This window comes from Ptychodera flava, chromosome 12, assembly GCF_041260155.1.
Source record: "Ptychodera flava strain L36383 chromosome 12, AS_Pfla_20210202, whole genome shotgun sequence".
NCBI classification, from domain to species: domain Eukaryota; kingdom Metazoa; phylum Hemichordata; class Enteropneusta; family Ptychoderidae; genus Ptychodera; species Ptychodera flava.
Window position 1 is genome coordinate 7,510,029 of NC_091939.1, and position 12,630 is coordinate 7,522,658.

Genomic DNA, 12,630 nt, shown 5'->3' on the forward strand with positions numbered 1-12,630 from the left:
GGGTTGCATTGGAAGAGTAACATTTGAAGTGAAAGCGATCCTGGAAAAAGCAACCTCATTGTCGAAATTCTCATACCAATCACTTCGTAGAAGGCAAGTTCTTCCAAGGACCATGTGCCACAATAGTCACCTATAATGTTACTAGGAACTTGAATTATTGGTATGAAAGACATTATACATGGCAGCAAAGCATGGGTTCAGAAATACGCCATTCAAAGATACTTTGCCGAGCTATTGTACAAGATGGATAATTACTGCCAGTAAATGTATGCCAGGCTTTATTCACACTTTGTAATTCTGTTTTGGTTCACTTTCAAATGCTAATCAGAATATTTTAGTTATGCAACATTTAAATCACATGTAAAGCGATGGAAATAGTTTGAGACCTTTTTTGGAAAAAGGGTCTTGTCATTTATGAACTGACCATCCTTTGAATACATAGTCTCCAACACCAGAAAAAGTAAAATAATAATAAAATGCTGATTTATCTCCCATCTTTGCGGCATTCGCACACGAAGATGTAAAACCACCCCACCACGAACAACAACAACAACAACAACAACAACAACAACAACACGCAAACACTTAAAAAACAAAACACAGGTATGGCGGTGCAAATCAAGAGTGGGCCAATATAAACGTTCTGTTCATTTGTACAGAATGATGTAGGTTATCTAAAATCATTACATATTTTCAGTGGTTTTGGTAAATTGATTTATTTAAATTATTATTGATCTATTTCGCATGGACACAACCAAAGCTTAATGGCAGCAAATGTTGATATCTGTACACGTAGCTGTACCAAGTCGCCGCTGAATCCATTGTTCTCGCAGCGTGTAATATGTAGAGAGGTCGATAAAACACCTCAACGGAAAAAAGTCTGTTATGTAAGGGCGGTATTACCCGCATAAAGGGAACACTCATGCAGGGCACCGATGGTCTGCAATCACTGACCAGCCGTTGTGCCAGCTGTCACGGGGGCCGTCAGTAACATGGACTACCATTTCCACTGGTGATGAGATTGTTGTCGGTGTATGCTCGGCGGATGACGTTCTTGCCTCTCCCGTGTTGTTCTGCAAGCGTGGACTGCAATCATGTTCCGTAGCCCTTCCAAAGGCTATATAATTCAGCACAAACCTGACTGTATAATTCTACTGGAACAGAATGTTATATCTCACGGGTTCAACGGACGATTCAGACTACTGTTCTGTTTCACTGCTGTGATGGCTTCATTCGTAGTGTTATTGAGCTTGTTATATGCTGAAGCAGACGTCCCTCTACTGCCGTCTGGGAAATTTGGTTTTCGTGATCGAAATGAATCTATTCAGGTAATTCTCTATCTGTCAGTATGTCAGTATGTATGTCAGTATGTATGTCAGTATGTATGTATGTATGTGTGTGTATGTATGTATGTATGTATGTATGTATGTATGTATGTATGTATGTATGTATGTATGTATGTATGTATGTATGTATGTATGTATGCATGTATGTATGTATGTATGTATGTATGTATGTATGTATGTATGTATGTATGTATGTATGTATGTATGTATGTATGTATGTATGTATGTATGTATGTATGTATGTATGTATATAATGCTATGTACGTATGGAGGGATTGATTAATGGTTGTAACGGATATGAGGTGTATGTTCGTCTGCGTTTGCTTGCATGTTTTCGCTCCTTCCTCAAGATATGCACAGAATAGCAGACTTGTTTCCTCATACAGCCAGACTCAAACCACTCAAACCAAGTGAATTTCCGTGAACGAGGCTTCGATCCCATGCATGATGAAAGATCATTTTCTGCCGCTTCTCCATTGTATATGCACTTAATATCAGTGTCAGCTTTTTATGAGCCAATATTAAACTGTATAAATGGGTGTGTGTGTTATTATTTCTCGACCACTGCACCGAGTTATTGTTTCCATTATTGTTCTGATCAAGATAAAGAAAAGTTAAGTGTTTGTAAAAACGACAGAAAATTCAATATTTCGATTTCAATATGGCAAATTAATATCATACAGCACTTTCAAAGAAATTCATGTTTTATCGATATTAACGATGTCACACAGGACGTGCAGTGAAGTATGACTATTTTATTATTTATGAAGAGTCCTTGTTACTTTTCGTCGAATTTTGTTCACGTTCACGGACTGACAGGCAGTTGCCGACGCTACAGGAAGAGAACTCCGGTGGCGTCCTCCGTGTATAAATTATGCTGTAACAAGAATTATTCATGAAAAGAATCCGATATAATTACTTGAAACTAGGGCGAACAGCTGTGTCAATGCTGTGTTTTGTCACTATGTGTGGTGTTTTAAATATGTACTTAGAGATGTATGTATACAAAGCCATTGAAAGATTTGATAATTGTTATTTGGAAAACGTGGCGGAATTTATTGGCAATGATAAATGGGCTTAAACAACTGTGATGCGATCCCCAAGCCGTCAGCTAATAAGTCTATTTATCTTTTTTGTGCCCGTGCTGACGGTGTACCTTGGCAGGGTCTGTAGACTACAGCCTGTACAAATACATTAGTGATCACAAAGCGGCAATTGGACATGTATTCGTACACTGTTCTCGCTACCGTGCTAAGGGACCATTCAGTTTTTACGGCCTGGGGGGGGGGCGGCAAAATCTTGTCGCCGGTGTTCAAAAAAATATAGATGAATATAGCTATACATATATATATATATATATATATATATATATATATATATATATAGCTTAGGACGAATGATGACCCCCCTTTGTCAGACGAAAAATTTTGATGACCCCCCCCCAGCCCCGGCTGAAAAATAACCAAAACCCATATGTCAAATTTACCCGCACGGTTTGGATTTGAACTCCGGTACGCGGCGCACTTTATTCGTGTAGCAGAGATGCCAGTGCACAAACTTCTCAGCCACATCCATGCAAACGACTGTAAGGCAATTTTGAACTTCATTTCCATAGACAACTTATGTCCATGGACATTGTATAAAGTAAACTTTATTGGCGTGGTTCGCCAAAGGCAGCCCTCCGGTTAAGAGGGTCATGGGCCATTACGTAAAGTCAACTTTATTCTAGTGGGCAACCAAAGGTGGCCCGCTGGTAAAAAGAGTGTCGACATTGGCAATTGCACGAAGTAAACTTTACTGAACAGGGCCGCTGAAGGCGTCCGGCCGTTAAGATGGTCATGGGGTATTACAATAAAGTCAATTTATTGTAGTGGGCCGCCGCAGGCGGCCCGCCGGTAAAGAGGGTCGATCATGGCCATTGCATGAAGTAACCCTAATTGGAGTGGGCCGCAAAAGGCGTCTGCCCGTTAAGAGGGTCATGGGTAATACATAAAGTATATTTATTGTAGTGGGCCGCCCCACCGGTAAAGAGGGTCGATCATGGCCATGGCATAAAAGTGAACTTTATTGTAGGTATTATGTTTTTGAAAATGTGGTGACCTCCCCCTTTCCTACCAGTGAAAAAGTGATGACCCCCCCCTTCGCGGATTCCAAAATTATGATGACCCCCCTGGATTTTGCCGGGCCCCCCCCGGCCGTAAAAACTGAACGGTCCCTAACAAGTGCATAGACTTTCAATAGAAATCAAAATTACGCCCCCTGTGGTTTGACATGCTCTCCTAAAAAACGATGGTAGTGGGCAACACAGCAAAACTCAACGCCGGTATTGTGATTTTAAAAACGCGATTCCATTGACAGGTTGTACTAGCTAACGTGAGAGGATTACGTCACATCTCTATCGTGGTGAAGGTGCTGCCGTAATGCTGTTTTGTTGTTCATGTACTTTGGTTTATATTCTTTTGTCCGTGATACATTTTTTCCAATGAAATACTCCATCGACAGCCAATAAAGATCTGTTTACATGCCCGTATGCATTCTTCTACCCTACAGAGCATTAATTCTCAATCTACCCTTTTTATCATTATTCTAGCAGTTTACATTGAACAGGACTTCAGATGTTGGTGACACTACCAGCATTGTCTTAAATAACACAAAAAGGAACACAAGCTCTTCGGAAACACGGGAAGAAATCATTCCTGCAAATCGTTTCTTGTTACCAATAATTGTTGAATCTAACACTGATCCTGGGAAGACCTGGGACTTCTTTAAGCGCGCCTTATTAACCAGTATCCATGACAACAGAAGTCTGGTGATGTCTCCGTTCTTCGTGCTCAACACCAACACAAGTTCTCACCAAGCTATTCATATGAACTTTACATTTGACTTCGATAGGTTGGAGGAGGCCGTGCCTGTTGCAACTCTAGATGAATTTAAAGAAAATTGCAGAAACAAATTACAGCTTAGACGGTGTGATTCTTCAAAAGGATATGACGTAACGCGGAACATTTTCACAGAGTTCACGGGAATTGATCTGCCTGATAGTCTGGAGGTGTTAGATATGGCTCCGATGGGAGGAGAGGAGTTTAAAAACTTTAGTAATTCACCTTGTCTTGGTGTTTACAATCCTTGTGGTGAGGGACTTCAAGGAGACGCCGAAGTCCCAGTATCTGTCATTAGAGACCTACAGAGGGCTCCCTTCATTGTGGAAGTAGCGGACGCTGTCATGCTTGAACTCGGTTTAACTGCTGAGGCATTTGCTGCAGTGGAATGGCCGAACAACATATTTGACAAGTAAGCAAAAGGATATTTGCCTTTTGAAGGAATTTTCAATTCCAAAAATTTACCTGACGAATTTCGCGTATTCGTTGTATTTGAAACATTGCTTTTTGATTTTTAATATATTTAATTTTATTCGGTGTACACAGCAAGGCTCTTGTGACTGAGAGCGAAAACAACAGCAATAATGGATCGACAGTTACGGAAAAACAAGTGAAACTTGCAACCGACAAATTAAAATCAATTTTGGAATCCAAAAATATCAAGTGTATGTACGTAACAACATCTCCGTGGATAGAGGTAGGATCAACTATTTTGTATGTTTCTTTGAATGGATTTTATTTAGCTCTGTGTGGCAGGGCTGTGTGTTACCGGCGTTATGAGGCCGTATAACGCCTGTAACACACAGCCCTGTCACGCAGAGCTAGATTTTATTATGCTCTAAAGTTCATTAAATATGCAATGATATCATTGAAACGAAACATGGTCTTGAATGTATGTCACTGTAAACTCTTTCAATTCGCCTATTACATGTGTATTTATCGTTAATTGGCAGAAAGTTGTGGATATTTTATCAAATGAAATACCCAGCCTGAGGATCATGACATCAAATGATGTCAGGCCGATTCTGAAATCTGAATTCGTCAACGATTTTCCAGATGATGCTTACACGTTATCATTCTTGGAACAGGAAATTTGCTACAGTAAGTGACCTTTAACCCCCATAAGGTTTCGCGAAAGCTCTTGCTGCATGTAAGTTTTTTCGTTCTCACAATATGAATCAAGATAATGTGGAGAAAGTGGTGGAACAATGATGCAAGGGTTTTTATGGCTTTGTAGTCTCCCTGGGTGCATTTCAGTCAGGCGTTGCACTATTAGTTACTATATGCACTCGGACTTGATGGATTTCAAGTATATTGTTCGGTGAAAGTGTTTGTAACCTGGCAGACATATGTTACATGGGTAAGATATAGAACATGACAATCAGTTTTTTGTGCTGATAGAAGGACTCTGATGTCCCTTTGATACATTTTGATACTATAAATCGCACCATAAGTTTAAAGTTTGCTTTGTAGCTTGTGTATACCTATTGTAAAACTTGCAGAGAAAATTAGGGGAAACAGAGAGGACATTCTGTCTGTTTTTTGTGGAAATCGGAAAACCACTTTTTCGCAGAGTATTAACAAAATGTTAGGCATTTTGAATTTCAAATTACGGTGAGTTGTTTATGATTTGCTTCCCCTAATGAAACGTTTCCATTATGACCCCTGATTTGTGTTGTTCATTGTGAAAGAGAACCGTTATAGTTAAACTATAAACAACATTTTACAACTTTCATTTTGGGGTACTCAGTTTTGACTTATTGACATGGCATTACTCGTCTGTAGGGTCGAGTGTATTTCTGTCAAGTTCACCATCTGGTTGGTTCAAGTTTGTGAAGGAACAGAGAAATGCAACTGGAAGAACGACTGTCGATATCCTCTCACTGATTGAATCCCAGGAACTGGAGAAAACCTGAAAAGAATCCGTCCGCCTACAGCATGTACAGAGACATTTCTTCAATAGCCTGTCGGGAGAGGGCGCTCTTTCCAATTCGAAGACCTTTCTCGTTCTCCTTCTCAGACGCTAACACAGTATTAAATTCGTCGGCCTGATCCTTTCACCCCTTTCTTCTAGTGTAGAGGTCTCCCGTTACCGTATGTAACAACATGATTGGACCAAACGATGGCAGCGATACAGTTAAATCAATCTACACCCTATATATAGTCTTCGGTGTTTCAGAAATCGTAGCTGAGCTTGTTGTTTGAGTACAACCTGTACAACTACAAGATCGTTTTGAGATAGTCTTGTACCGTCCACAAATTTACATTATCAATGCAAATTTTGGCTAGATTGGCTTGTCTTTTATCTCTTTCCAATTGAAAGGATAAGAAATTGCCGTTTTCCTTGCCATGGATAAGCATACAAACGTGAAATATTTGATTTTTCAGATGTGCGATATGCTCTTTTGAAATTCTTATCTATGTCCATGGACAGGAGACTTAGAGTTAATAGTTTGTCGGATACATTTACATACACTCATTCGGCTATCTTTAAAGAGTTGTTACACTTTGTAGTTTGTGATTGCTAAACTTACATCAGGGAAAAGTGACGGGGGTTACATTCATCTTGTATGCACTGCCTCGGACACAAAATGATATGGTCATGTGACACAGTCAATTTACATGTGATCATAGATTGAACTTTGAAAACATAACATTAAAAAACTTGATACGCTTGAAGAGGTGTGACATCACATTCTGGATCACTTGAAATAAATTGTAAGACTTCAACCTCTGACACCCATTTCCCTGTGAACATGTCCAGCCTCGCTACTGATAACAACGGGATGGGCCAAACCATCAGTGATGAAAGGGCAACGGAATGTACAATGTTTGCAAACTTTAATAGTGAAAGATGGTGATCAAAGATGCACCTCAAAGTCATACTTCCGCTGTTTGAAACATTGCAGTGGAACATGTATTAATCAAAAGTGGAAAAGAGAACTCAAGATACAGTTATGTGAACTCTAATTATAGTTTTCTTGTTGACCGAATTCCCTTGTAATCTTATTTCATTCATTTAGGCTACATTCACAAACACCTCTGGAGGGGGATTCTAAAAAATGTTCGCAGATTTTTTCAAATGCCCCCACCAATCTCACAAAGCGTTCAAGTCCCCCTTTCTGACTTGCTATAATTTTGAAGTCCCCCCTCCCTCAAAGGAAAACGAAATGTGGCCGAAAGTGCTTCGTCCAAAACTATCAAATCATAATTCATGGGAGTCTATTTGGCGAACTATTAACATTTTCTCCATTAAAAACAAGCTATATCTCGACAGTATATATGTTTGATAATTCATGTAAATGTACTTTGCTTGAATTGACAAGTAAAAAGTGATGTGTGTACAAAAAATTGATTTCTGGATTTGATTCACTCTACATGGTATTCTATGAGAAAAGTATGAAAATTTTTTTCCAATATAATACTGGTAATATCTGTGCATTTATAGACGTTTGATAATTGATATAAATGTACTTGATTAGCATACGGTGGTCACAAGTGCATATGTGCACAAGAAATTAAAATTTTGAATTTCGCCCAAAATTTTGATTCACTCTACATTGGAGTCTATGAGAAAACTATGGATAATTTTATCAGAATACAAAACTAACTAAATCTATGTTTCATAATAAGTGTTTAACAATTGATACAAGTGTACTTGATCCAAATAGGGAGTTTGAAAGTTCAGATGTGGACAACAAATATGATATTGGAATTTCACCAAAATTATCATTTCACTTCTCACGGTAGTCTACATGTACATGTAAAGTATTGGATATTTATCCTGACAAAACTTGCTATAGCTGTAATATATAAGTATACGTGTAAGTGTTGTTAAATATTGACTTTTAGGCTGTTATAAATTTCTCAATAAACAATAATAATGCTCTCTGTACAATTTCAAGCCAAACAATAAAGAGCTAAACATAATTACAGCTATTGTCCCTTTTGCGATCACATGAGAAAGGTTTGGACACAGGATGACTTCCCTCACCTATCAGGAAAACTGGACACAATAAACACATTTGTATAAAAGGGACATTAGGTGTACCTTTGGCAAACCTAGTATGTTTTGTTCTGTGTATCGACTGTAGTTTCTTGTTCTACTCCCACAGCATGCTAGAATAACAGAATTCTATTTGGCAAATACTCTGTATATGAAAGTGTAAAAACGATGGTCAATGTTATTGATGGCAAATGAATGCTAGTCCGGACTTAAATTCAATTAAAAAAAAACAATGCTGACTGAGCTAGACTTTTCATCACGCTTCAGGGCGTAGAACACGAAAAAATCAGACTCAGTTCTAATTTACTTATGAACTATCTTCCTGGGTAACCAAACTTTGACGGCATTCCGCCAGACAGTGAACTACTTACAACCGAAACTAAAAACAAGTTTAGACGTCGCAAAAAACTTAAAAAAGCAAAACAAATTAAAACAACCAACCAACAAACAATTGTCTGCACTTGGAATTGACATGGGGTCACCTTAAAATTTTGGGTGATTGACCCGATATGTTCACTGGAGTGAAAGATTTTAACGCGGGCTATGCTTTGCTGTTTTTGGTCCTAATTAATCGGCGGAAAATATTGAGCCGATGCCCGACAGTTTCGAAACTAAAGTGTCTTCCAGAAAGCATGTAACGCCCTAGCTGTGATCTCGCAGCGGTCCTAGTGGCGCCTATCGAACGCGCTCGGATCAAGGGTCACCGCCACAGTACCGCTGCTAGGCTTGGGGACAGTTATTCGGACTCTCAAACAGTTTACTAGTTTACCTCACAGTTTACCTGCCCCTATAGGCTTTAAACCGAACAATTGATTTGCTGAGGGGCTGTGTGTTGAGAAAAGGTAAATTACATGCTCGAATTAAAGCTTGAACTTTAAAGCGAATTTGTTTATTTGAATTTCAAGAGATAAAATGGGAAAATTCGGCCGATTTTGGAAACTTTGGGCGTTCCGGCGGATCTTACTGGGTCAGCATCTTCTGAAGCTATATCCTCACCTGACTTTGCACATCCCCAGGAGTAAAGAACTATTTTATCATCTACCTTTCACATCTTAATCTAAACTTAGACAAACGTGGCTGCATGTAGGAAAAATCAAACTCAGATACTACTTTACTTACGAACTATCTTCGTGGGTAACCAATCTTTTGCAGCATTCTGCTTGACAATCAACTAATCTGCATAATCTCCATAAAGATTCAACTGACATTAAAGCGCAGTGGTCGTCGCGCTGCGCGTGCGTGATTTTTTTGTTGATAAACATAAATGTTTGTAAACATAAGTCTTCTCAACTTCAATAGGAGTGAGATGGGAGCAGTCCCCCACTTTGTTAAGGCCATTGTAAGACTCAACATCATGCAATAGTAAAATATTAAGATCGGAAACGAACTTCCGTGGTGTATTTCTATCTATAAACTCGTGTAGAGCTACGAAAATTGGGACACTACACTCAGCACATTATGTCGCTGAGTTTACTGCACGCAGACACAGTGAACAAATGGGTTTGATGATCGCGCGCGGTCACGCTGGTTGTACACAATGCTATGTACAGTACAGTGAAAATACATGACTAAAATGATCAACATTGCCTATATATGTAGACCAGCAACAAGCACAATGCCTAACACAAAAATTACACTCAAGACCATGATCGGCAAGCCAGAGCAGGACACGTGAGATGTTGTTGGGAGACGGTCACCGCATTGACGTTCACGGATATAGAGAATCCGGTCCCACAACGTACCGGCCCGCTACGACTTGGCCCACAACCAACTGTTGATCACCATGTCTTACTTCTCCTAATATTACGTGGTAAGAAACAGTAAAATGACAGAAAACAATAAACAAAACGAGCGGGTTTTCGCGTCATTTGGCAGGGAAATTGCACGGCTACACCGTGCATAGACGTATCGAGAGATCCTGTGCCCCGGACCTGTGCACGGTCATGGCAGTGATCCAACCGTTAGCTGGTGTAGGCCTACCGGTGCTGGGCAAACTTCGTTGTTGTACCTCCTGATTGCCGGGTAGGTCTGAATCCTCTTTCAAGTGAGATAACCCCCACATAACAAGAAGACCTATGAAAGGTCCTTCGCTTGACTTGATACCTGTACTCGGAATTCTCGTTTGCACCCACAAACGGGGTAAACTTTGTAGTTGAGTTGGATTCTCCACAGCCGAGTGTAGCGCGTCATATACCCGGTTTGACACGGACGTTCATACAGACCACGGAACGGAACAGATGCAGAGATGCTTCTTGCTGCAGCGGGCATTGCTCTGCGAGCTGTAAATTTCTGTAGTTTGGGTTGTTGTACTTGTACTCCTGTCGGGCCTCTTGAAATGAAAGCTCTCGTCCTTGCTAGCGATGTCGAAAACTAGAGCCCGGTCGTTGATAGTCTGTTGGCGTATACATGCGTACGTCTAGCTCTATGGCTCGAGCGATAACAGTAGGAGCCCATTCAACTGATTCAAGAAAATCATGAGCAAATGTGATCTCAATCCAGCGTGCAATCATTGTTCAATATTCAGCAGATATTTAACTTAGATTAATTGACCTTTTATTGCGTGTTACATTTGGATAGTTGGTATGCTTGTGACAGATCAGCCGCCATTTTAACAAGCGGCAATATCGCAAACATTACAATCAACCGGTAACATGTGCGGCGTTCTTGGATTTGTTTACAACAGAGGGGGACCCCCTCAGGAGGATGCGCAGCGCGACGACCACTGCGCTTTAAATACAAGTTTAGACATCGCAAAAAGACCTAAAAAGGCAAAAGAAATCAAAACAACCAAACAATTGTCTGCACTTGGAATTGACATGGGGTCACTTAGGGTCATTGACCAGACAAGTTCATTGGAGTGGAAGAGTTGAACGCGGGCTATGATTTGCTGTTTTGGTCCCCATTAATCGGTGGGAATTAAGCTTATTGAGTTGATGCCTGACAGTTTCGCCACTAAATACCTTCTAGAAAGCATGCAACACTCTTAGTTTTTTTATTGGATTAAGGTAGAATTCGTCTCGGGGACAGATATTCGGACTCTCAAACTTTTTCAATAGCGCTGTTCACGGTTACAGGTGTGTTACTAAATATAGCTGTACGCGCGCGACATCGGACACGCAGCTTGAAATGCGGACAAATTTTATCAATGTTGCATGCGTGGCTGTCTTTGCAGCTTGTACTGTGAGTCGTGAATATGTTTTTTAGTATTCACTGTTACACTAGCAGTCGCCCCCTGAGATGTATTTTCGTCGTTCTTGCATGCGTAATTTTTAAAAGCGTAATCTAAAAATTCGGACAAATATTTATTTTTGCATATTAATGAGAGAACAGTGACGTAAACTCTGAACGGCCCTATTCTTTCTGTTCTACCACTTGTGGGGTTCATTTTGAAGCTGTTGGTGTATTGAAATATTTCAGCGTGTTTGTTTGTTGAAAATTGAAAATTTTATTGTCCTCCTTAGTGTTAACAGAGTTGGCAGCCAGCCTTGCAATTAAAATATCAGTAAATCTTGGGTTATTTGTTTCTCTAGTACAAAAAATTGCACTGTGACCCCAAATTTTTATTCTTGATTTTGAAAGCGAATGGTTGAAATATTAATTGTCGAGAGTTTGAGCAAAAGTCTTTCATTGAGGCGCATACAACCTTAAGTTTACCTCCCTCTGGAGGCTTTTCACCCAATATTTGACCTGGTGTGTTGAGAAAAGGTCAATTACATTGTTGAATTAAAGCTCGAACTTCAAAGCGATTTCATTCATTTGAATTTCAAGAGAGAAAATGGGACAAGCCGGCCAATTTTTGAAACTTGGGCGCTCCTACGGAACTCTTGATTTCTGTTAGGGCTGCCCAAAATACGCCCCCATACGGCCGAGTACTCGACTCTGCATCCCTGAGGGGTTAGCATTTACTGACGCTATCTCCTCAACTGACTTTACACATCCCTAGGAGTAAAAAACCGTTTTATCTCCTATCTTTCACATCTGAATCTAAAGTTACACAAACATGGCTGCATGTAGGAAAAATCCAACTGGGATACAACTTTCCTTAAGGGCTATCTTCGTGGGTAACCAATCTTTGACGGCATTGTACCTGGCAGTCAACTAATCTCCATAAAGTTTCAACTGGAATTAAAAACAAGTTTAGATATAAAAAAACAAACGAAAAAAGCAAAAAAAATCAAAACAACCAACCAATAAACAATTGTTTGCACTTGGAATTGACATGGGGTCACTTAGAGTCATTGACCCGACAAGTTCACTGGAATGAAAGAGTTCAACGCGGGCAATGCTGTTTTTCATGCCCATTAATCGGAGAAATTTTGAGCTGATGCCCGAGAGTTTTGCAACTAAATGTCTTCTAGAAAGCATGTAACACACTAAGTTTTTTGAATGGATTAGGGTA

The 12,630-nt window shown here is 39.9% G+C and overlaps 1 protein-coding gene across 2 annotated transcripts; it reads left to right on the forward strand.

Annotated features, from left to right (window-relative positions):
- Window positions 1-939: 939 nt before the first annotated feature.
- LOC139144859 (uncharacterized) lies at window positions 940-6,959 on the forward strand. Of its 2 annotated transcripts, none has more exons than XM_070715663.1 (5): window positions 940-1,328; window positions 3,937-4,637; window positions 4,772-4,922; window positions 5,179-5,326; window positions 6,011-6,282. In XM_070715663.1, exons 1-5 carry the CDS (start codon window positions 1,095-1,097, stop codon window positions 6,139-6,141), a joined length of 1,365 nt encoding a protein of 454 aa, XP_070571764.1. In that variant the 5' UTR covers window positions 940-1,094; the 3' UTR covers window positions 6,142-6,282. The 2 variants fall into 2 exon arrangements, with proteins under 2 accessions (XP_070571764.1, XP_070571765.1); XM_070715664.1 differs by having other exon boundaries at window positions 979-1,328; window positions 3,940-4,637; window positions 6,011-6,959.
- Window positions 6,960-12,630: the final 5,671 nt, after the last annotated feature.